The sequence below is a fragment of the Euleptes europaea genome, chromosome 9 (assembly GCF_029931775.1).
Source record: "Euleptes europaea isolate rEulEur1 chromosome 9, rEulEur1.hap1, whole genome shotgun sequence".
Lineage (NCBI taxonomy): Eukaryota > Metazoa > Chordata > Lepidosauria > Squamata > Sphaerodactylidae > Euleptes > Euleptes europaea.
Window position 1 is genome coordinate 582,597 of NC_079320.1, and position 24,562 is coordinate 607,158.

At 54.4% G+C, this 24,562-nt stretch overlaps 1 protein-coding gene across 1 annotated transcript in view; it reads left to right on the forward strand.

Annotated features, from left to right (window-relative positions):
* Positions 1 to 24,562, forward strand: part of DCTN1 (dynactin subunit 1) — a 68,003-nt gene that overhangs the window by 18,474 nt on the left and 24,967 nt on the right. The window contains exons 2-4 of the mRNA XM_056855195.1: positions 9,685 to 9,933; positions 13,841 to 13,919; positions 15,889 to 15,920. Of these exons, the coding sequence (XP_056711173.1) occupies positions 9,706 to 9,933; positions 13,841 to 13,919; positions 15,889 to 15,920 (339 nt within the window). The 5' untranslated portion in view covers positions 9,685 to 9,705. The remainder of the gene's footprint in view (positions 1 to 9,684; positions 9,934 to 13,840; positions 13,920 to 15,888; positions 15,921 to 24,562) is intronic.

Consider the following 24,562-nt stretch of genomic DNA (forward strand, 5'->3'; position numbering starts at 1 on the left):
AGGCCTGCAGGCAGCCGGGAACGGGGTGAGGATTGGGCTCAAGAGACCGCCCGTGTTTGCCATGCTGCTCCCTGGCTGTGGCTGTATCGGGAGCGTGAAGAACTGCTCTCTGTCTGGATTTCCCCAGAAGCCAGGCCCTCCCGCTTGACCCTGCTGGTTCTTGGGCAGGACTGGTGCCAGCATCAGGAGGTCTCAGCTGAGCCTCTGCGTGCGGGGGGGGGGGCTCTTTGCTGCAAAGGGCTCCTTTCCCCAGCGCTCCCTGCCTCCTTCCTGCCAGGCGGCTTTGTGTTTTTCCTGTGCCTGCCTTTGGGAAGCCAGACTTTTGCTGGGGGGCCGTTTGGGCTCCAGCGGCAAACTCAGCAGCAAAACTCAGAACTGGCCCAGAACTTTGGGGGGATGTGTGGAGAGAAGGCTGTCTCTGGAGTTTTCTCCTTTGTCATTTTGTTCTCATTGCGATTGCCACCCCCATCCCCGGTCTCAAGGACTAGACATCCCTGTCACTTGGCAAAGAGCTGCATGTGACTCAGGGTGGTTTGGGGCGCTGAATGGCCTTGCTCCAGCCTCCCTCCACCTTTGCAAACCCTCCCAGTCTCCGGATTTCTTCTCACTGGTGCTGTGGGGGGGGGGCGGTCTCTGCAGCTCAGCTGATGTAGCCGAAGTACAAAACATTTGCCCTCAGGGCTGAGAAGTTGGCCCGTCTGCTCCACCGACATGGTTCTGTCAAGGGCTGCTCTGCAGACGCTTCCCCGAGTGTCCCTGGAAATCTGCGGTGTTTCTTGGGAGGCCTGTGTGGCCAGGCCTCTGAAGCAAGCCCCGGCTGCTTGGTCTGCCTACTTCAGGAGGTTAGCGTTTGGGGGACCCATGGAACCCTTCCCAGTTTAGGAAGCGGAAGACAGCCCTAGGCCAGGGGTTTCATGTGAGCCATGTTTTGCTCAGGCCAGGCCTGGTGGCCACGGTGGCCTGCATTGCTGGCTCCGTGGAATGTGTCGACTCGTGGTGCATTTCAGCGTTTCTCCCTGAGTAGGAAGGGAAAGCTGCTGCTGGCCAGAGTAGACAATACTGACTTGGATGGACCAAGGGTCTGATTCGGTAGAAGGCAGCTTCATGTGCTCATGTGTGTTCAAGGAAGCGCTGTGAATTCCTTCAAGGGAAGGCGACTTCGGGGACCTCAGTTGTGGTTGTCCAGACAGGAACACCTTTTCCCATCCCTGCTGTCAAGGGTGGGCCATTCCCTCCCACTTTCTGGGATGCCAGGAGGTGATGCTGGATTTGTAGCTGGTAGAATCTGGATGGGTTTTACTTGCATTCAGCAGGCCAGCCACGGGCAGCAGTCCTGGGGGCTGGGGGGCTTGGCAGGAGCTGCTCTCTGTCCTTCTGCCATGCTCCACTGACCCTTGTGAGGCCAGGCCTGGTTTTATTTACTTAAATAACTAAATCATGTACCCACCACATTTCTCCCAACTGAAGACCCAACACGCTTTACATCATGCTCTCTATTTTATCCTCGCTCCTCCTCTAGTTTATCCTCGCAACAACCCTGTGAGGTAGGTGAGGCTGAGAGGGAAGCTCACCCAGTGAGTGTCCAGGGCCGAGTAGGGGTTTGCCTCTGGGCCTTCCAGGTGCTGGTCTGGCACTCTAACCACTGCACCCCCCTGGCAGTCCAGTAGCCCTGTGGGGGGGGGGACTTGATGGCTCCGTAGTCTTTCCTGTGATTCTCTGCTGGAGGTGGAAAGGGCCATCCAGTCGCAGCTGACTTCTGGGAACCCCTCAGGGTTTTTTTTCAAGGCAAGAGATGTTCAGAGGTGGTTTTCCACTGCCGGCCTCTGTGTAGCGGCCCGGGTCGTCCACCGTGGCCTCCCATCCACGTACTAACCGGGGCCAACCCGGCTGAGCTTCGGAGGTCTGGCGAGGCCGGGCTGGCCTGGGGCATCCGTTTGTGTTCTGGGGCTTTTTGTTGCTCATCTTTGTCACTTGGCTGCTGTTGTGCTTCTCTTTTCACGTCCCTGTATCCGTGGCGCCGCAGCTGCCTGGCCGTCCCTCCCTCCCGCCTGGCTGGCTGGCCTACTGGCTTCTGAACATCAGCCCAGGTTCGGTCCCACCGACGGGTGCATTGCTGCCTTGTTCGCCTCCAGTCTGAGATCAACAGATCATCCTCCTGGAGAAGACAGCAGCCGCCACCCCCATTCTGTCACTGGGTGACGAGCGAGTTAGTAATCCTTGAGTAATCGCCTCCTTTGAAGAAGGAAAGTGGCAGCGCTCTGGAGGGGGATCACGAGTCCTACTGTTAGTGGGGATGTGTTGTTTGTTTGTTTGTTTGTTTGACTGCTTGTGTTCCACCTTTCCTCTGGGCTCAAGGTGGCTTCCAGGTAATAATCGAACCATGCACTGATGTGTGTGTGGGGGGGTGGGAGAGCAGGCCTGCTGTGCGAAAGGGTGCCTCAGACCTGGAGTGGCAGGAGGCACTTGGCAGCCAGAGGCACTGGAGTCTAAATGCTGCAGCTTCTGACAGAGGGAAGGGGCCTCCAGCAGAGGGCTGTGGGGCAGGGCAGGGCACAGTGTCTTTGGGTGACGTGGAGCAGATCCGTTCTCCAGGGCCTTCTGAGCTGATGGGTTTTGGAAACGGGTGCGAGTTTGAGAGTGTTTGGGAAAGGGTCTAAATGGATGGCTGTTAAAAGTGGGTTTCCCTCTGAGCAGGAGAGGCAGACTGCCATAATCGGGGACCGTTTGGCCCACATGAGCTGTGCCCCAGAAGAAAGCCGTTCTCTGCAACTCCTGCATGCCGGGCTGGTGGCACCAGTTGCAGCACCCATATGCCTGCTTGTTGGCTGTGGTGTGCGTCCCATGGGGAGAGGGTGCAGGAGGGCCTAGGAAGGAATGCAGCACCCCTTTCCTGCCATGTCCTGACAGGCAGAAAGCGACAGGGAGTGCCAGCTGCAGGATTTTGGGACGGGTGTGTGTGAAGAGTTTTAGGCAAGGCTTCCTCAGCAAGCCCCCTTAACATGCGGTCAAAGAAGTTTGCCATCTGAAAGTCTTATGCAGTGCTCTGACCTTCACAGGTGCCCTGGGCAAACAGCAGCCCTGTTGGGGCAGAGGGCCCTGTGCCTCTCCCCGCCTGGCACCTCTGGAGCTGGCAGCAGCGACAGATGCAAGAGACGTCTGGGGCAGAATGGGGGGAGGAGGAGAGGCTGGTTTGCTCAGAGTCCTGTTCAAGGCGGCTTATAAGTACCGGCTCCATCAGAAAACAAGCCGGGGACGTACGAACAGCAGCATAAAGTCACCCGTAAAATGGCCCTTGGCCTGACCTGGATGGCCCAGGCTAGCCTGATCTCGTCAGATCTCAGAAGCGAAGTATTTGGATGGGAGACCACCAAGGAATATCAGGGTTGCTGTGCAGAGGAAGGCACTGGCAAACCACCTCTGTTAGTCTCTTGCCATGAAAACCCCAAAAAAGGGGTCGCCATAAGTTGGCTGCGACTTGACGGCACTTTACACACACACAGAATGGGCCTCACGCCGGAAGCAGACCATACATCAGCTCAGAAAGCCCTCAGTTCAAATGCTTTGGCCTGGTGCCTAAAAGACATGATGGACGACACCAGGTGATCCTCGAGGGGGAGGGCATTCCACAGGTGAGCTGCTGCCACTGAAACTGCTCTGCCTCCGGGCACCACCCTCCTTGCCTCTGAAGGCTTGGGCACCAAGCAGGACTTGGGGGGCAGATCTTAAGTGGTGGGCTGGGGCGGACGGGTGGGTGGGGGTGTTGGTCCTTGATGTCCTGCCTCTCTCTCTCAGCTGAGACACGCAGCACAGAGGCTGCTGGAAGAGGCCGGTGGGGGCCCACCTAGTTTGGGCTTGTAAGCGTCTGTGGGTGTGTGTTGGGGGCCCGTGGAGCTGGGCAGCTGCTGCAGTTTCCAGGATGGCTGGCTCTGTGCGGGGGCTTTGGTGCCCCCCAGGGGAGTCAGTGCAGTCTGGGTCCTGACAGGGGCTGGCAGGGTGAGGCCCGGCTGCTCTAAAGTTGTCTCTGGGGTCTGACCCTCTTTACTGCGTGGAGCGCAGGGTGCTCGTGGTGATACTGCATTTTTGTTCAAAGCTCTTTGGTGTCCCACCATAAGCTGACCACATGCCTCAAACCAGTAACTGGTAATGCTCTAAGCTGATGAGCCGTTTGGAACGGGGAGTGGGGAACATGAGCCTCTGAAGCCCGAGCTGTTTGCAAGCAAGAGTGTGATTTCCTGCACTGAAGGAAGGGAGTCTGGAGCATCATAGGCCCTGGCTAGGCTGAGCTTCTCTCTGCACTGATGGGCTGGAAACGTGGCTTCCTGGATTTTTCAGGCTGGAAGATTCAGTGCTGAGTAGCAGACTTGCTAAGCTTTTCATCTGTCCGTTGCCGAAAGGTGTGGTTCTGTGATCCTTGCCGTGTTTTCAGTGGCATTCTTGCCCTTTCTTTGGGGAGACTTGTGTGGAATCCTTCTTTGGGATCCTCAGGCTTTCTGGCTTGCCTTTTGCGTGACTACCTTGTGCGCAGAGAAAGGCTCCTGATTCTGGCAGGGCAGAGAGACTGTGAAGAGGCTTCTCTCCTGCTGATCCCACAGGTTTTTGCTTGGGATGCAACCTCCGGGAGGGTCTCCTGGGACTTCCGTTCACGGAGAGAGAAGAGGTGCTCCTGGTGGCCCCCATACCGGCGACATCTTCTGAGGTGCGCGTGTCGTACCTTCCTAGCTTCTGGATGCCCTAGTGATCCAGTTGCCTCATCTGGATCTCTTCCCTGAGGCAGCCCAGGCAATATGGAGCCTGGCCCTGGGTGGAAACAGGTGTGGGCTCCTCCTCTCCCTGTAGCTTTGTTGCTCTCCCCTTGGCTGAGCGATGTGGCCGGGCAGGCACTCAAGTGGCTGGGGCTCTTGTCTCTAGTGGGCCTGGTTGCCTGACGCATCGGCAGAGTTGACTGTGCCGCCGGCTTTTGCAAGGCTGAGCCCTGGAGTCCCTTTGCTGGCGAGCACAGCTAGCCCTTCTCCAGTAAGCCAGGTTCTAGGAGGAGGCCTTCCCTGGAGGGCCTCCTCCTAGAACCTGCCGGAGGCTCTCAGCAGAGTAGCCCTCCTTGCCAAAGGCCTATGGGGGCGGCAGCTCCTCAAGAGCTTCCCAGGACTTCCCTATTAACCACACGGTGAGGAAGCTGCCCTCTTACGGCAGCTTCCATAAGAAGCTTTGGCTGCTGGTTGCTGGAGGCTGTCCAGATCGGCAGCTCCAGGGCTGGCTGCTTCTGCAGAGCCTCGTTCTTCTTGACCAATTGGGCTCCTAAGACATATTCCCTGGGATCGGCTTGCTGGCACTTAGGCTCACCGGGAGGCAGGGGCCTCGGAGGTCCATGGCAGATGCGTCAGAGGCCTGCTGTTAGAATGTTCCTCAGTACTGGCCCGTGCTGGGGGAGGGAGGGGAGTGGGCTCATGCCCAGAGATGGTAAGGCAAGAGCCCTTCTCTCTTGGCTAGAACCAGCATGGAGACTGGAGCATTCCTGCTCTCTTCTGCCCAGCAGTGGCAGGGCAGTGGCTCTCCTCTCCCCGCCCCCTCCTCTTCCCCCCTCCTCTTCCCCCCCCACAACAGCCTCCCCCCACCTTGCTTCTGCTGCACTGCCCAATGGCATCCTGCCCCTCCCCCTGAGCCCTTTGGTGCTGGATGTGGGGCTCCTGGTGAGAAGCTCGTGCTGGGGGGCTGCAATCATTTGCCTGTGGAAATTAGGTATTGATTGCAGAAGCTGTGAGGCTTTCCCTTTGGGAATCAGTCTTGATCGGGAAACCTGCATTGCCGCATTTTATAACTGGCCTCTTTAACCTGCTTTCTTACCAGCTTAATTTTTTTTGTTTATACACCCACTCTCACACTCTGTCATCTTCAGAAGTTGCAGCATCCCTTCCTTCTGTTTGTTGAATTCTTACTTGTCTAAGAATGCAGTAAGATTTTTTAAAGAGCAATTCTCTAGTGGTCCTATAACTCGGGTGTTGTTCCTGTGGAGTTTGCATCCATTTCAGTGGGGTTTGAGCAGGAAGACCTGGTATTGGGTTGCCCACAGGCCAGGCACTGGAGTTCTGCGAGCACAGACCCTTTTCCTGGGTCGACAGGGGCAGAACTCAGAACATCCCAATGTGGCCAAGGTTGACAGATACTGAAGACTCCATCTCTGATTGACTGTGAACTAAGTGGAGTCTGAAGTGATTTCCAGAGCCCTGATGTGACAGAGAGAGACTCCAGAGAGGCTGAAGGGAGTGGTGGACCTTCTGGCCCTCCAGCCAATGGTGCTTGCAGGTTGTGGCCAAATATCCTGACAACCCAGACCAGTTCATTGACAGTTGTCTGTGTCCTCTCTCTGCCCATCAGACCCAGGACTAGCAGTTCATTGCATCACAAAAGAAGGGTGCAAATCTGCGTTTTTTGTTGGGTCAACAAGAGTAGTTTGGAAAGCAGTCTTATCCTTAAAGACCTGCTCAGGGCATCTGGCTTTATTGGCTCTTTCAGGAGGCCGTGGTGGCAAAAGCAAGGCTGGATTCTAGGTGGCCAAGGCCCCATCTGCAGCTGGAGATGGGAGGGTTCCAATACAGGATCGTTTCTTTTTCTTCTTCAGTTCTGTTCAGTTACTCACATTATCCCGTCGGGAACAGTCAAACTAGTAGAAACGTCTGTACAACTATGTACCTTATATGATGTATCCTGTATTGGAACCCCACTATTTTCAGTCTACATAGTTGTTTACTCATCCTCAGAGGAGAATGGAATGAAAGTTGGATGTTCTTATGTGCATTATTGAAAAATTCTAATTGAAAGGAACTGAAGAAGAAAAAGAAACGATGGTCTTCCTATCAACTTCTGTATGAAGATGTCTCTTGTTGCATCCTTATCATAGCATTTCTTGGACAATTGTACCTGCTTTGGACTTTTGAAAGAGTTTTGTATATATTTTGTACATAGCTTTGTTAGTCCTATTTGTTGCACTGAATACACTTTGTTATATTACTAGTTCTGTCAGTTGTTTATTGCCAGCCTTTCCTGCATTACCTGGAGGTTGGCAACCCTAACTGGCTCTCATCTTTGGAAATGACTCCTGATTTCCTTTTTCCAAGAATTTAAAATGTCTGCTGCAGGTTAAACGTCTCTGTGGTTGCCCCAGTGGTGTGGAGTAAGCTAACTCTGGGAGGTGTTGTATGTTATGTGCCAAAATATATGTCCTGTGCTGTGGCCTCCTGAGTTTCAGACAAGCCCTTGAGTAAGAGATGCTGGTTTTCTGCATGGAGACAGACTGGGGCAGTTTCCCAAAGGCTTCTGTGGCTGAGCTGTTCCCTCCCCCATTATAATGTGTGTGGGGGGGGGTCTGTTTCTCAGGTTCTCTGAATTCCCAGCTTTCGCTTTAAGAAGACTTGAGTCTCAAGCCCTTGTGGTCGTCACCAGACTTCTCTGTTTCTTTCATTGTTAATTATAGCAGTTACAAAAACAGGGTACCCACAATGAATAAGAAAATGAAACTAATTCACCATCTAAAACAGCATATAACAAAAACACCCCAATCCCCCCCTCCTGTTCTGTCTCCTTTTGTCCTTGCAGTCTCTGCCTCTATTGGTTTTCCTGCCAGGGAGGAAGCCTGCATTTTCCTGATAGAAGGCAAAGAGTGGGGCGGGGGGGGGGCATGGTGGCACCCACCAACCCCTTTCCTGGCACCCGCCAAGTGGTTTTAGGAAGTGGGTGGGACCGGATGGGGTTTTTGCCCAGCAGGGATGCTGATTGGCTGTTGGAGTTCTGATTGACTGTGCAGATTTTTTTTTAAGCATTGCTTTGGCAGCTGCTGCCAGCACAAGAGTCTCTTCCAGGAGTGGCGGAAGGTCAGGTGCCGGGAGGCCATTAAATTGGAGGGCTGCTTTTAAAAGGCGTCCCGTCAAACAGAGCTTCTGCCTGAAATCTGGAGGATTTACTATTAGAGCTTATGTATTTATTTATTTTACAAAATGTATACCCCGCCTTTCCGCCCTCAAATAGGGCCACCAAGCCAACTGCCGAATTGAATGGTGGCCCCACTCTCCTTGGCATCAGGCAGTTGCCTCCCCCAGCAGCCGCTGTGAAGTTGCCTCTGCCAGTTGCAGCAGAATTCAAAAGGGGCCCACAGGCTAAAAAAGATCGGGGCGGGGGGCCAGCACAGAGACAGCACCATGTTCCTTAGGGGGAGGGGGGCAGAGGCCCTGGGCTTCCTTGGATGACTGCAGACTGTAGGATCACATGCATGTGTGACATCCCCAATTCTGAAAAATCTGGGGTGCAGCTCTGCCCTTCTCTCTCCTCCCAACGCCTGCCCTGCGGTGCCAGTTTGTCCTTTGCAGCCTGCACGTCCCTCCGCACTGGCCGTGCCGGTCTCCAAACCTCATCCCCCCCCCCATGCAGGCAAATCTGCCTCGAGGTCCTGCTGCCTGCCCACCTGCCCTGGTGTCTTGCCCTCCCTGTGCCACCAAACGCCCTCACCGCCTCCGCCTGCCTCTTCTCCGGCTCCTGCGTTTCCCGTTCATCGGCTGCAGTGCTTGTCTGTGTCTTCCTTTTGGAATCTTTCCTATCGATTCTCCCCCAGACCTGCATGTTAAGCACGAGCACATACCAGAGCTTCAAAAAAGGGACGGGGTTATTGTCTCTGCCTGAGATTTGGAATACTGCAACCCCCCTGTGCTTTGTACAATTTGGATGGAAACACATGAAGGTGTGGGACGGGGGGTGGGGTGGGGAGGCTCTTCCATTGAAACCAGCAGGAAATAATAATGAAACAGAATTATGAAAACAAGACAACATTATCAAAAGAAACAAAACCATATGAAACAACCCAGTAATGAAATAGTCCCTTTTGGATTTAATAACAAAAATGAAAGATCCTCTTGTGTGCAAGTCTAGTGCTCGTTCCGTGGCTCGTGAAAAGCCCCGTCCTTACCATGCCCGAAAGGGCTGCAGGACGACATTACGCCCAGTGCACAACCCCACCAAACTCGCGCATATGATGCGAGACAAGTATTAACTTTAAATGTATAGCCGTGACCTTTTAAAGCCGTGACTCTGGGTGCGTCTGGGTCTCTCTGCCCGGCCAGCCCTTGTGAATCCGGAGCGAGGGGAAGGGCTGGCTGCTCAGGTGTTTGGCCCCCACACCGCTGGCCGGCTTCAGGCTGAGGCGGGTGGTTGCCAGGGAGGCACAGCCCTGCCTTAAGAGTTCCCTTCAGCATTGCAGGCAACTGGGCAGTTAGAACTTCTCTCTGGGGTAAATTTCCCCACAAAAGGAGCTTTGGCTCTTGAAAGCTCAGACCCCAGGAATCTTGTTGCTCTCTAAAAGGTTCCTGGACTCAAATCCAGCTCTTCTACTGCAGACCAACATGCCATTCTCTGAAACTGGCTTAGAAGCCATGTCTGTATACCGAGAAATAACTGGAGAAGTATCCACCGCAGCTGCAGCTTCCCTCGTGCTTTTGGTTTGTCACTCATTCAGGATCCCAATGCGTGGAATTTTAGTTTGCTTGTACCGAATCTCCTGAAAATACAGCTGTGGGGAAATCTTAGCGGGGCCAGTCTTTCTTTAGTGCTGTAAGAATGCGGATGAGTCGGTGTGGCTGGAAGCGTTTTCGTTTTAGTTGTCTGAGATGATTGGCTAACTTTTCTTGTTGCTGCCTTCCACCCCAGGTATCGAGCTCCGGCCCCAGGATGAGTGCGGAAGCGAGTGGCAAGCCCCTGAAAGTGGGCTCTAGAGTGGAAGTCATTGGGAAGGGGTACCGTGGCACAGTGGCCTATGTTGGTGCCACGTTGTTTGCCTCTGGGAAGTGGGTCGGCGTCATTCTGGATGAAGCCAAGGGCAAGAACGACGGCACCGTGCAGGGCCGGAAGTACTTCACCTGCGAGGAGAACCACGGCATCTTTGTGAGACAGTCACAGGTAAGCTTCCTTTGGATGGACACCCACAACTGGGGTAGTCATGCACTCTGATCTCAGGAGTTTAGGGAGGGGCTGGGACGGCGGGGCAGTCTGTGGTCCCCCATCAGAGGCTTGGCCATGCATGCATGCTGCTCTGCCGTGTTTTGTTCCAGTTGTGTACATCATATCATCTTGGAGATGTGTTGAAGAATATGATGTTCCCAGTGGAATGAATAAGAAGGCGTGGAGGGTCATGTAGCAGCACACAGAAGGCAGTATGTGGGCCTCCCAGGTTTTTGTAAAGAAGGGTAGACCATGACCTTGGCTCTGATATAATCTGGTTCTTCTGATGTTCTTAACGAAGAGTGTGGTCTTGAGGTAATTGAACGCAAACTAATAATGCTTTAACTAATAAGAGACCATGAGGATAGACTTGTTTTGGGAGCATGGCAGTGGATCACCGGCATTCTAGCCAAATAAATAAACAAATAAACCAGCCAGCCCAAGTTCTTCTGGCCTCTCTGACGGACAGTTCCCTCACATGTTAAGAAGATCTTGTGAGTTGTGCCTTGCAGAGCTCTTCTGTATCTCGTAGTCGCCTGCCAGAAGGAGGGGGCCGCCTTGCTCCCTCGTGTGGGGAGAGGCTTGCACTGTGCAGCGGCTCTTTTGATTTGGAGGACTGGGGGCCGCAACGTCTGCCTCTTCCTCCTCCTACACTTGAATGTTCTGGTGCTGCTTGGGAGATCCATTGCCATGGCAATGCAGTTGGAAGCTGGAGGGAGCCGGCTGTAGCGGGCTCTGCCTCTTCCTGGGGATGGCCGGGCCTCTGGCGGTGCTGAGCCGCACTTGCTCGAGCTTTCTGCCACTGTTCTCGCCCCAGTTTCTTACCATCGTATTCCAGTTCCTTGACTGAACCAAAGGTTGATGGGCAGCTGCCTCAAGCAACAGGGGGCAGCCTCTGTGTCTTCTTGGATATGAGCTAACCCGCTAGGTCGAGTCATGGAGAGGTTGCTGTTGCCCCGCCTACCCCCTTGTGTCCTTTGCCAAAAGTCTTGGCAGGAAATCTGCCACGGTGCACAGGGAAGGGCTTTTGAAGATGGACTACCTTCTGCTGCTGGTCTGCCTTCTTCCCCGACGCTACCCTTGCAGGGTGGGCCAAGCAAGTGGCTTCCTGTGGTAGCATTAGGTGCTCAGGGCATGCTGCCGCTTCCCCATTGCTTTTATAAGCGAGGCAGTTCCAGAAGAGACCATCAGACTGTCTCCTGAAACACTTTGTAGGCAAGGCAGGCACCATCAGAGGCAGGGCCTGCTCTGTGTTGGTGCCCCACCTATGCATTTCCCTCCTGAGAGACACTCGCCTGGCACTTTTTCTTAGTCTTCAGGAGTTGACTGAGTTTTTCAGTAGTTGATATTGAAGCAGAATATGCATGCATATGTATACAAGTAAAGTCTTAAAATGTTACAAAAGTCTTAAACATCAAGTCTTAAACATGGTTCATATTACAAGCAAGATCTATATTAAAGTTTCAGTCCTTAAAATACAACAGTAAAAATATTTGATTTAGAAAATAGAACAGTTAAAGAGTTCTGATTTAGTTAAAAGAATCATGATTCAAATATCATATAAGTAAGTAGACATACATTACCAAATCATGTCTTCTGAGACCCTCCAATCTACACACAGTTTGGAGAGATCTGACTTTCCTGTGTCTCTACACCTATATTTATATGTCTTCTTTATTATTTAAATAGTATGAAAGCCGCACTTGCTGCTCGCTGTTAAGTCTACTTTTAGTGCTGCTCCATTTGAGCACTTTTAAAGTACTTAAGTATTTCCATTTAAGCACTTAGACCCTCTAGCTGCGTCCCCTTTTACTGCCTCAGTACCATCAAATACTAGTATTGACGGTTGCTACTGTCTTTAATATATATTGACAGTTTAATATCATTACAGTTTAATATCAAATAATTATTAAGGTTCCAATCTCGGAATCATTCGTCTTTATAAAAAGTACATAAGACTTCTATAAGCATGCATCATAATGTTTCTTCCCTTAGCACCTCACAAGCACTTACTTTTTCTTAACATTAGGACTAATGTGTCCCTAATGATCATTTGGGGATGAGAAATCACTATGAAAAACACAGAGCTATTTAAAACAAACAATGAGAAACTAGAAAATGACTGTGTTACTTGCTGTAACACTGTCCAGTTACTAACAGTGCATTCCTGAGAGGAATGCCTGCGCCAAAGGAGGTTTCAGTCCCGCCAAAACTTTCTCCCGGCATTAAGGTTGCACGGGAGAGATGCCACCTAAAATCTCAGCAAAAATAAAAAGGGGTGTTCCCGGCCCGAAAGGGCTTTGGAGGCTGCCTAAAGGCAGCTCCTCCCCTAGCCCGGCGCCAGAACGTCCTGGGCGCGGGCTTTGACAGCAGTCGGATGCTCTGTACTGAACCCCTTCAGTGGACATTGATGTTAGACTTGGCACTCCTCCCAGTATTGCCAGGGTCTAACTGAAAAAGCAGCTTTGGCAGCTTGAACTAGTGTTACAGAGAGAGAAGCAGGTTTTGCTGCTCCCACTAATATTAGAGAGAAGCCTCTTAAGGATTTTAAATGAGAACCGTCAAGGATTTCAAAATGGGAAAATTCTGCAAATATACACAATTCTTCATGTACATAATGATCACATATATCAAAGCCTGCAACAATATAATTTTATATTATTTTTTTAAATTAGCTGCCTTAGAAGTTCCTTGAACAGAAAGATGGAACATGCTACACAAAATTGGGAGTTTTTAGGAGTTGCTGGGCTGAATTAGCTCTTCCCTCTCTGGACTCAGATCTCCAGACTAACTGCTGATGGCATCTCTCAGGCAGTTTCCGCGCAAGTTATTTGGCCTGCTGAATTCGATGCTGTGGGGAAGCAGGTCTTCATCTCATTGCCCCACAAAATCGTGGTGTGTTGGAGATCAGGGTTTCCCAGGGTTTCCACTCAGTCAGGAGGGCAGTTTTGTTCCTCGTCAATCCGGCGTGGCATAAGATTAGCAAAGAAGAGGAGGTGGTGGGCATTTTTGCGCCAACATTGCTTAGAGTGGGGCAGAGGGTGGGCCAGTAGTGAGCTCACTTATGGCTCACCAGCCAGGTATCAACACCCCCACCCCAACATCATGCTGGCCCTGGGTGCCTGGGAAGAAGAAGAGTTGGTTTTTATATGCCGACTTTCTCTCCCACTTAAGGAAGAATCAAACCGGCTTACAATCACCTTCCCCTCCCCTCCCCACAACAGACACCCTGTGACGTAGGTGGGGCTGAGAGAGCTCTAAGAGAACTGTGACCAGCCCAAGGTTACCCAGTAGGCTTCATGTGTAGGAATGGGGAAACCAACCCGATTCAACAGATTAGAGTCCACCGCTTTTAGCCACCGCTCTTAACCACTCCACCACACTGGCTCTCTTCCAGCACCCCAGCTGTGGATACAACTTGGTAGCTCACAGCACTCGACCTGCCGCCAGTCCGAAACGTTGGAACCGTCTCCCCAAGGAGATTTGTCTGCCTGCCTCCCTCTGTCATTGTCTTCCCCCAACAGGAGAAGAGGCTTTTGTTTCATTTGGTGCTCCCCCAGGAAGTTCTCATTGTTCCTCCTCCCCGGTTGCATGTGTGTTCTCACTATATTGTTAAACACAAACACACACATGTGTATGTATCAGTGAGGAGTGGGCTGTGGCTCCCGAAAGCTCACGCCCTGCCACACAGAGAGAGCCCATTTGGCAGCCAGGGCGGGGCCTGCCTCAGAGGTAGGGGAAGTTGCTCTGTTGGGCTGGAGAAGGAATGACCTGTGCGGAGCCTCCGCCTCCAGGGTTCCTTGAACTGAAAGAGGCCCATTCTGGAGACCTTGCTGATGGTGTGCCTTCACTCCGTTTTGTCCAGATCCAGGTGTTTGATGATGGCGCAGACACCACATCTCCAGAGACGCCAGAGTCTTCGTCCTCCAAGGTCCCCAAGAGAGGTAAGGCCCTTGCCCTGGTGTCCTGAGGACAGACCCCTGCCCTGCCTTCAGCTCTGCGCTCTGGGGGAGCAGCGGTGGTCCTCAGAGGGCCCCTTGGGCGGGCGCCTCTGTCTGGGGGGCGAGAGAGGCCAGTGCAGCCAAGAGGGGGCCCCTCCTGCCCGAGACATGTGTGACGAGCTGTCCTCCGGCGGGGAGGGAGGCGTCGGGTAACTTCAGGCAGTTTGAAACCGCTGCATTTTGCTTTGGGTGCTTCCTTGTGGCAGCCTGGGGTGAGGAGCATCTTCAGAATCCTGGCGCTCAAGGTGAGCTGCTGGCAGTTCTGAGCCAGCAGGAATTCTCACACAATCCAGAATACTGATGGGAAGTGGGGAGGCCAGAGCAGGCAGGCACTAGGACCACCAGGTAGGTGTGGCACAGAGTGAGAAAGGGGCTGAGTGCTGAGGTTGGTCCCATGTTAGGTTTGCTAGGTGGCTTATTATGGGTGCTTCAAATTTTTTGCACGTGCAACAGTGGACATGTGGGCCCCTAGTGGAGGGAGGGTGGGGCGGCTGTGTTGGGCTGGGTACCCCCAGGAGATGTTTGGAGATGCAGCTGATCGGCCTGGCTAGCCTGTGCAGCCTGTCTTGGTAGGGCAAGGCCTGGTTTTGCAAGCTTTCTGCTGGAGCTGTTCACGCTCTCTACAGATGGCAGCTGGATTTGACCAACAGGCAGCTTTAAGAGCAAACAACTGAGAGAGGCTCTCAGTGGGGAGGCAAGCGGAAAAGTCCAAGAAGTTGGGTGGGGGTGAAGGATGGGCTCGATCCTGGGTGGAGGCGCTTACAGGAAGTAACTGGGTTAACTGGTGAGGGGGAGATCTGATGAGAGGCGTCAGAGGCTGATGGCTTGTTGTTTGCTGGGGGGCTGGCTCTTTGCTAGAGAGTTCCCACGGCAACTGGTGCCTGCTGCCATTCGTGATGCTGTGTGTTGGCTTGGAAGTGTGCTCTGGGGTCTGCTTAGCTCTTGTTCTCCTCTTAGGAACCCCTGGCTTTCATGGCACTTTGCGTCCAGAGCCTCCTCAACCACAAGGCAGTGTGCTCTGGGCAGCCCGGCTGGAGCCCTAGTTTTTCTAAGGCCCTGTGAACAATATGTGCTTGGTCCCGGGTGGGAGGGCTGCATAATCAAAGGCCCCTCCTGCTTGCAGGGAGCCAATAGGGTGGAGCGGGGGGGGGAAGGGTGCCCCCTCCTCCTCCTACCTCTCCTGTGAAGTGGGGCAGTGTGGTTTGTTTGATGGGCCGCTGAGCCAATGGAGAGGCCAGGCAGTTGAAACTGGGAAGGAAAGAAATGCCCTGAAAGGTGGGCGGGTGGAAGGCAGTTTGTGAATGAATCCCAGTTGGTTGCCTTTGGTGGGTTCCTGATGACTGACTGACTTGGGCTCAGAAGCCTGCTTTGTCATTGGAGGGGCTGCCAGACAATGGGCACCAGGAAATGAATCCTGTAAAGCCAAGTGGGCGAGGGGATGCTGGAATGGACAGCCCCCAGGATAAAAGGGCCCTTCCGGAGGCTTGCTGGGATCTGGTGCAGGTGGATGGGAGCCCATCCTACGGCCCGGCAACCTCATTTCCAACCAAGCAGGGATAGATCCTTTAGCAGCAGAAATGCTCGAGGTTCTATCATTGGCAGAACTGTTGGTCTCCCTGCTCTAGAAAGAATGTAGGAGAGGCGAAGCCAGTCAGGGTTTGGGCCAGCTGAGGAGCAGGGCTGCGTGTGTTTTCCTGTCACGTCTGATCGTGCCTCATATCCCGTGCCTCTCCCCGAGAGGCTCCCAGGATGGAAGTCTGGTCCCTTCACGAAGAAGTGCCAAGGGCTCTTCCTGGGACGTGCAAAATGTGGAAGCTGGTCTTGGGGAGGGGCTGGGCACTGGGAGGGTCTTTGGAGCTTAGGCTCCTCCGAAGGGCTTGTTTCTGACGCTCATTTCCTCCCCTACCCCCAGATTCTTCAGAGGGTCCCAAAGCCAGCAAACTGGTGAGTACTTCCTCCGTGGGCCCCATGTTCCTGTCCACACACTCATGCTGGGGTTTGGGGGGGAGGGTGAACGACGTCTCCCAGGGCCCAGTTTCTCAAGGCAGCCTGTGTCACAGAGCAGGGCTAGCCATGCAGGCAGCAGTAGCTTTAAAGACTGCAACAGAGTCCATGAAAACCACCTCTGCACCCTGCGGTCTTGGGCCACACGTGGAGTACAGCCCATCTCTTGAAAGACGGCTGTTGCATGTGGGGCCCGGGGGCTCAAAATCTCACTTGCTGGCCAGTGTGCCTGGCTTGCGTGGTGTTTCAGGGGGCGCCCTGCGGGGTCTTCCCTTCTGGGGCTCCACAGCTCAAGCCATCCAGCAAGTGCTGCACCCTGGGGGGGGGGGGGGCGCTCGACAGAACACATGGATCTGCCTTGTGCTGAATAATGGGTCCAGCAAGGCCAGTATCGTTTGTTCAAACTGGCAGTGGCTCTCCAGGCTCTCAGATGGGGTTTTTTCCTGTCCCCCTGCTTACCTGAGCCTTTGAACTGGAGGTGCCAGGGACTGAACTGGGGACCTTCTGCTTGCCAAGCAGATGCTCTTCCACTGAGCCACAGGAGGCGCTCTTGTGTTCATATAAGAAAGACCTGTTTTCTCACACCCCTTTTTCCCACTCTGTTGAATGCTGAATACACGTGCACCTGCCTTGTACTGAATCTGACCCTCAGTCCATCAAGTTCCGTATTGTCTGCTCAGACTGGCAGCGGCTCTCCAGAGTCTCAGAGGTGGAGGTCTCTCTCATCCCCTGTTACCTGGCCCTTTTAGCTGGAGATGCTGCCAGGGATTGAACCCAGGACCTTCTCCGTGCCAAGCGGATGCTCTGCTACTGAGCCACGGCCCCTCTGTGGCCCATTAGCTGCCATTGGCTGCCACATGGGGCCATGTATCCATTCTGGCTGGGCCTGATGCCAGGGAGTAGCAGGGGGGCTGAAGCTGGTCTGAATTGGTCGGCGAGGGTGCGGGTGGCGCTGCTTGCTGCTTGTGTGCCTTGTCTGGGGAAGGCGGGTCCCTTGAGGCCAGGGGTGCAGCTGGAGAGAAGGTGATCGTGCCTCCTTGTAGCTGGCCGGTGTGGCGTTCTGGAGAGTCCAAGTACAGTCTCCTGCTCGCCTGGCTGGTGTACGAGGCCGGTGCTCCTAGCTGTGCTTTGCAAACGATGGAAGTTCACCAGGTCCCCTTGCTGTGGGGCAGGACTGGGTCCTGGCAAGCAGCCATTTCATCCCCGCTTTCACATGTCCTGCTCATGTCCGTTTTTCACTTGTGGTGCTTCGAGGGCAGCCTTGTGCGGGGGGCCTTGGCTGGGCGGAGCAGGGAGTCACACTGAAAGCAGCAGCAGCAGCCCTGCTGAGGGGGAGGCTGGTGGTGATAAGTGGCTGCCGTCTGCCTCATGAGGCTGCCCAGTTGGGGCAGAAGTGCAGGACAGACGTCAGGACCCCCCAGAACAGTTCCCAGAGTGAGAGACCTTGTGCTGAGCAAGGCCGTTTACAAGGAAGCCCCTTTTCTCTGAGGCTGGCTGGGGAGGCCAAGGGGCTGGAGGCTCCGGGCAACAAGGTCAGGGCCTCTGTGCCCTTGCCAGGCTGCTGTGTGGTGCCAAGGACCCTAGTTGCTGAGCCCATGTTTGGCCAAGGGCTGCGGGCACCCCTGAGGAGCATGTTGGACCAGGCCGTAGCTCTCCTCCCTGGGCCTGCTTCACCTGGGGCCTGGGCAGAGCCTTCTCTAAACCTGATGGGATCCCCAGAGTGGGAGGTGGCTGGCTGTGTGCACGGGAGTTCCCCCACATGCCCCAACCGGACAGCATGATCCTCCAGCAGCCACTGGTGACTTCCTTGGTTCCAGCGCTGAGTTGAAAAGTGTGACCGTAGAAGTGCTAAAAGTCTGGGTGCCAGGAGGTGAGCACCAGCTGGGGGCCAGCAGTCTTTTCATAAGATTAGGACTGAGTAGCTGCAACGTGTCTCTGCTCCGCAGCCTGCCTGCCATGCCGGAGAAGAGAGCACCACTAGATGTCAGTAGAAACAGCCCGTCTCAGGGGCTGCAGCTGCTCAGACCGCTGAGGGACCAGAAGAGGATTGCAAGGAGACCGCCTCTCTCCTGGCCTCTGGGCTGCTAAGAGGGCTGCCCCTTCAGAGACGGGCATGCAGGCGCCCCTCACGCTTCCAGTGCCTTTGCCTCCACGTTAGTGTTCTGTCCTCGACAGAGGGTGGCTGCTGAGGACAGGGCCATTGTGAAGCTGGGTTCTTAGGTTCAGCCTCCTGCGGAAGCAAAATCCCCGGGCTCGGCAGCCATTTTGCCTTTAGTCTGGCGGAGACCAGCATGAGAGGCCCCGTGGCCTTTGAAGGACTCTGTGGGGCCAGAATTGGTTGTAGAGCAAGCTTTGGCTTGATATCGAAGTCTGCATGCTTGAAGTGTAAGGGGGGCTGAGAGCCACTGTGTCCCCCAGACAAAGATTCCACCTGCCCCCCTCCCCATACAATCCCGATCCAAACCAAATATCAGAACAAAACAAATCAGTTGGCTTGCTGTTACCATGAATAGAATGATAAGTGTTTAATCTGTAAGAAATGTTAAAGGAAAAGGAACGGGATTACACAAGAACAGATTTTACTTATGATTTGCACACTGGAATAGGATATAACAACAACAACCCACTTTCAAATAACCATCACATGCACAGGTCAGCATGAAAGGAGAAGAGACAGATGTGTAGAAATCTCTCTCTTAGTGCTTTGCGAGATTTTCTCCTGCCAAGGGTTCCCAAGCTGACTTTGGCTCAGTGAAGTTCTCTGGCAGCTACCTGGGAGTGGTAGAATCACAGAACCATAGCATTGGAAGGAGCCACCCAGGCTGTCTAGTCCAGCCCCCTGCTCAGTGCAGGATCAGCCTAGAGCACCCCTGACAAGTGCTTGTCCAACCGCTGCTTAAGGACCGCCAGTGAGGGGGGAGCTCACCACCTCCCCAGGCAGCCCGTTCCACGGGCAAACAGCTCTCACTGGAAAACCCATTGCATGAGAAGACGGCCTGCTTCCGAGGGCACACAGATGTCAGCTGCATACTGACGGCTGTGAACAACGGGGTAGACTTTTCCATTGTTAATTCCAAAAGGGACTATTTTGTTATTGGGTTTCTTCATATGTTTTTGTTTCATTATTGTTTCTTTCATTATTAATTAGTTTTCATAATTTTTTTATTGTTATTATTTTCCATTGGTTTCAGTGGAAGCCCCCCCCCCCCCGTTACTACTTAGGTCTGTACCTTCATGTTTTTCAATCCAAACTCCAGGACTGTAGTATTCTCCAAGGACACCCACACTGCCAAATTTCAGACAAAGAGAATACCCCCCCCCCCTGCATTTAAGGCCTCCGGGGGAAGTGACAGGAAAGATTCCAAATGGAAACACAGACAGCTCTGCAGCCCCTGAGCTTGAATAAATACGCCCTGAATAAAAACCAGAACTTGCTTCAGAAAAATGGGCAGGAAGACGGCGGAGAGGGGCAGGCACTGCATTAAGAAATTTGCCTCTCTCTCAGCTGCACACACAGCGCCATGACATCACTTCAGAGTCCCACCCCATCACCTTCAGAGCAGGACTACCACCTGTATGCAGTCCTACTGGCCACAGCTTGCAGTCAGTCAAGAAAGGGCAGAGCCTCCGTCCCCTGCCCACATGGAAACACGGCTTGGGAAACCAGCTGAGGGAGGCGCAGGATCTTTTCCACATCCTTAAAACACTCACTTTGGCTCACTGCTGAATGCATCATGATTCCAGCGTTATGGGCCAGAAACAGACTTGGACCCCTGGATCGTAGTTGCTCTAACCCCCGTGCCTGGGTGGCCCTGCGAAGTGTCTCCTTGAAATCCATGGGATTTGTGTGGAAGAAAATTCGTGGGGGATCGGGCTGTCTTTGCCTCTGGAGATGTTCCGCCTCCCGCAGCTGCCTCCTGGCTGAGGCAGAAGGGTGGAGGTGAACAGGGCCAAGCCCCTGCTAGCCCTCTACCTGCAAGTCTGAAATAGATCCATAGTCCGCAGGCATAAACAAGCGGGGATGCCTGCCTTGGGAAGGCAGTGAGCCTCTCCCCTTTGGCAAGAAGGGCTGTGTCTCCAGGTGTGGGAGCATGCCCGTTTGTGGCTTTTAGGAAGGATGCTTCAAGTCACATGCCCTGACTGTGGACTGCCCTCTGCCCGGCTTCAGGGCTTTGGCCCTTCTGGCTGCCTGCCTCTCCATCCACCCATCCTCCCCTCGGGTTGCTGTTGGCAGCAGGCTTGTGGGGGGCGGGAGGCGGTGCAGAGACACTTTGTTAGCAGCGGCAGGAACATGTGTGCAGGGAGGTGGGTGACAATGAGGTTGTTGTGGGACTTGCAGCCGGGGGCACCGTCATCTCTGCTCTGGAACCTCACGGAGGCAGCCTATGCTGGGCGCCTGCCTCTGCCTTTCCCCACAGGAACCCTCTGGGGTGAGACAGGGAGGGGGCCATTGCAGGCTGCATTGGCTTCCAGAGCTTTCTCTCAGGCCAGGGTGAAATGTTTGGAGATGAACGAGGCGGATGAGCAGGAACCAGCCAAGTTCTCTGTGCTCCATCTCCCTTTCTGCTTCTCCTGCGTGAGCCTGGAGGCTGCTGGGTGCCCTCCCCACCCCATCCCGTGCGGCTTCAGAGTAATTGCTGACTCTCTAACATCTAACCTTTTGTCCTCTTTCCATGCAGCGTGGAGCGAAACCTAAAAAGGTGGTGTCTATTTCTTCTTTTGGCAGAGCTCCCACCCCCCGCGCATGCGACAGATCCAAGGACAGCTGTGGCTGCTCCTGTGCATGTGTCTTTGTTGCATGTGTGTCCCCCCTGCTGGCCTACATGTTGGGAGAGGCAGCTGGACAGTGAGCGGTCCAGGGGGAAAGCGTGGCGGCAGGGTTCTGCCAGAACTGGCGAGCATGTGGGACCCAGCGAGGGTGGTCTTCTGTGCGACGCTGGCTCTGCCTGGGGCTTATGCCCTTTTGCTCTTGCCCCTTAGGTGGAATTCTAGCAGTAATCAAGGAATGCTTGAACTCAGTACACGGGGCCCGTGTCCTGGCCGAGTAGGCAGATTGGCAATTCTGTGCCACGACGGAGGCTCCAGCAGCCTTGGGCTGGCTTTCTCTGCTCTTTCCTTTGGCTGTCTTCTCTAACATAAGCCCCTCCTCCTAAAGAAGAGTGAACGTGTTCTCTCTGCATAGCAGAGCCATTGGTCTTTGACTACCAAGTACCAGCTTTGCCAAGACAGGGATGTTAGATACAGGAGGGGGTGTCTGTACAGAATCAAGGAATAAGTGATGGAACCTTGAATTTGCAACAAGAAAACCATCTGCATATGGGCGTGGAAGAAGTGGCCAATGGGAAATCATGAATATTGACCTAGATCCAGGTCGCCGTTTTGTCTAAACTTCAGTACTGTGGGAATAATCTCCCCCCCCCTTGCAACCCTCCCTACTGCTTGCAGAGCTGCTTACTTTTTGCGACCTGCTCCTCTGAGCCGCCTCTGCCTGCTAGGCTGCATTGCGAGGGGAAGGGTGGCACGTCCGGAAGGAGCCAGAGGATCATGCAGCTCCTCCAGATTACCCACCCTCTCGCCCTGCTGGACCTCAGCCACCCAGGCCACAAGCCACGGGGTGGAAGTCATGGCAGGAGGCTCCTCTGCTTTCTCCAGCGTGGAGGCAGCTGGCTGCATTCAGGCTTTGAGGCACAGACCAGGCTGTCCCCCACCCCCCGGGCTCTGGCACGCAGACGCCCCCAGAGGAGGCCTATTGGCAAGACACCAAGAGAGGGCCTACCTGTTTGCTTCTTGGTGGAGACGGTGCGGTGGATCATTCTCCCCCTCCGCCTCTAGGACCTCCCAGGGTGCGGCTGAAACAATGTCCGGGTGGAAAAGGCCTTCGCAACGGGGCTTTGAGGAGGAAGCGTCAGGGCCAGCCATCATGCAGCGACCCCTTCCCTCTGCTGCATGTGCCAGAGGCCTCCTGCCCTGCATGCGTTCTGTCTTCTGGCTTGCATACCTGCTGCTTTGCATGAAGCCCCCGGCGAGTCCCCCGGTTTGCCTTGCCTTCCTGCTTGGGAGGCACCCTCAGCTGTGGGTATTCCCTGGGGGGTCCCATGGCTGTGTTTCCTGTTTGTGGCAGGTCTGTGCTTGGAGTGGTGGCTGACGGGCTGATTGCTCCTGTGCCCTCGGTGTCCGGGGAGGGGTCTGTAGCTCTTGGTGCTGCGGCTCAGGCAGGTGGTCCCTGCTGCCCTGTTTCTTCTTTGCCTCGGCCTGTGGGCAAAGTCTCTCCTTCAGAAACGACGTGGCCCCCGTGGAGGCAGCTCACGGCCCTTTGGAGCGCGGACTTTCTGCCGCAGCACTTTTGGGGAGGTTCCCTCTGTGTTAGCAACTGAGCTGCTCCAGAACAGCGGAAGGTGCCAGTTGATAAATCCTTGTTGATGAGATTAGGTAGCTCTCTGAGCATTGACTCAGAGGCTGGGGCGCAGATGTGAACAGTAATCTGGTGGCTGGCTCCGCCCTATTGTGCTTTTGGGCAGCAGATGGCCAGGGGGAGGTCCCCCCAGGTGCCCTCTCCCTCCGTGGCCTGAACCTGTCAGCCTTCCCTCGCTCTCGGCCCCCACCATCTGTCTCCCAGGCAGCAGAAAGGACCCTGGGGGGGTGGGGGGCTCTGCCCAGGCACTTCCTTGAGAGGATTTTGCTCTCCTCCCTGGGCAGCCTTGGGGGAGGAGGGAGCTGCAGTTGGCTTTTCATTAGCTGAGGAGGATTTGTGGCCTGACGCTGGGTGTTGCTTTTGACACAGGACTGAGCCAAGGGTGGGGGCTGGTCCCAGTGTGGCTTTTCTTCAGGTATGGCTTGGCCAGTCCCTGGCGGAGGAAGAGAGGAGCCTGCTGGTCCACGGGGAAGAGGCTAGTGCCGTGGAATTCTGGACCCATCTCGGTGGCATTTGGAGAGGCCAAACACGAGCCCCGTCTTCCGCTCTCTCTTTGCAGCAGTTGGGATTTCTTAGGAAGCTTAGGACTTAGGAAACTGTCGGTGCCGATTCCTCCTTCCGCAGGGCAGCCGCAGGGAGAGCTGTCTAATGTTGATATCCACGGGCAGGGCTGTTTCTTTCGACTGCACTGTGTGCGCGCAGAATCTGGCCATGGGTGTCGACTGCTGACACTTCTTTGTTTTGGACAGAAGGGAGAAAGGCACCAATCCCACCATGAAAGAAGCCCCGGCAGGCTGCCACGGTGCCCCCCTTTTCCCTCGGCTCTTGCTGGCTTTTAATCCGCTGAGATCAGGCTGGTATTCCTGCAGCCTGCGTAGCTCAGGATGGGAAGAAGCCAACTGAATGATGGGAAATCACAAAGGCTGTTCAAATGTGTTTGCCTGGCTTGTGCAGGTTGCCGAGTCTCTCTGGGGCAGAGGTGTTTTGAAGTGCAGAGAACAAGCGGCCTCCTGGGCTTTGCCTCGGTCTGCCCTTATTCTGATCTCATGCAGTTGTCGTCCCCCCCCCCATCTGGTCCCAGCTGGCTCCTGCCTGGGAATCAGAAGGGAACTGGAAACAGTGGAAGCTACACCAGTCCCCTGCAGGAAAAACCAGAAGGCCAGGCTGTTCCCCCCCCCAACTGGGCCTCCTCCCCTCCCCTGCAAACGGAGCTGCCTCTCTGGGGTGTGCTGTGGAGCTTCAGTGCCCGGAGGCCTTTGGGGCTCGATCTCGCCTTCCAGTGCTCTGCTGCTTGGTGCTCCTGTTGGCCATCCAGCATTGGTTGCATCCCCTTGGCCCACTCATGGCTGCCAGGCAAGGGCACCGTCGCTGCCACCCTATGGAAGGCAGGAAGGGAACCGGCCAAGGGTGGGGGTAGGGGGATGCTGGAACCTCCCTGGGAGTCTTGCTCTCTGCACTGGAAGAGGAAGGACGGGGCCTTGGTGGCATCTCATTTGGGAAACGTCCCACTTTTGAAAGGGAGGCTTTTTGCCTTGTTGGGTGCAAGCCCTCTTAGAAATCAGGGGTGAGGGTGCAGTGACCAAAAATGTCCTAAACTGCAGAGAGGAAGAGTGGCCAGTCTGTGGAAGGACACCGTGAGAAGGAGGCGACCAGAGGAATGTCATCTGTGCAGGGGTTCATTTAGAATCATAGAGTTGCAAGGGGCCAGATGGGCCATCTAGTCCAACACCCTGCTCAATGCTGGATCAGTCTAGAGCATCCCTGACAAGTGCTTTTCCAGCTCTGCTTAAAGACTGCCAGTGACGGAGCTCACCACCTCCCTAGGTAGCTGATTTCACTGCCTAACAACACTTACTGTAAAAGTTTTTTCCCAAATATCCAGCCGGTACCTCTCCGCCTGCAATTTAAACCCATTATTGCAAGTCCTATCCTCTGCCTCCAACAGAAACAGCTCCCTGCCCTCTTCTAAGTGACAGCCCTTCAAATACTTAAAGAGAGCAATCCTGTCCTCCCTCAACCTCCTCCAGACTGGACATTCCCAAGTCCCTCAGCCTTTCCTCACAGGGCTGGGTCTCCAGGCCCCTGGTCATCCTCGTCGCTCTCCTCGGTGCCTGTTCCATTCTGTCCACATCCTTTTTGAAGTGAGGCCTCCAGAACTGCACACAATACT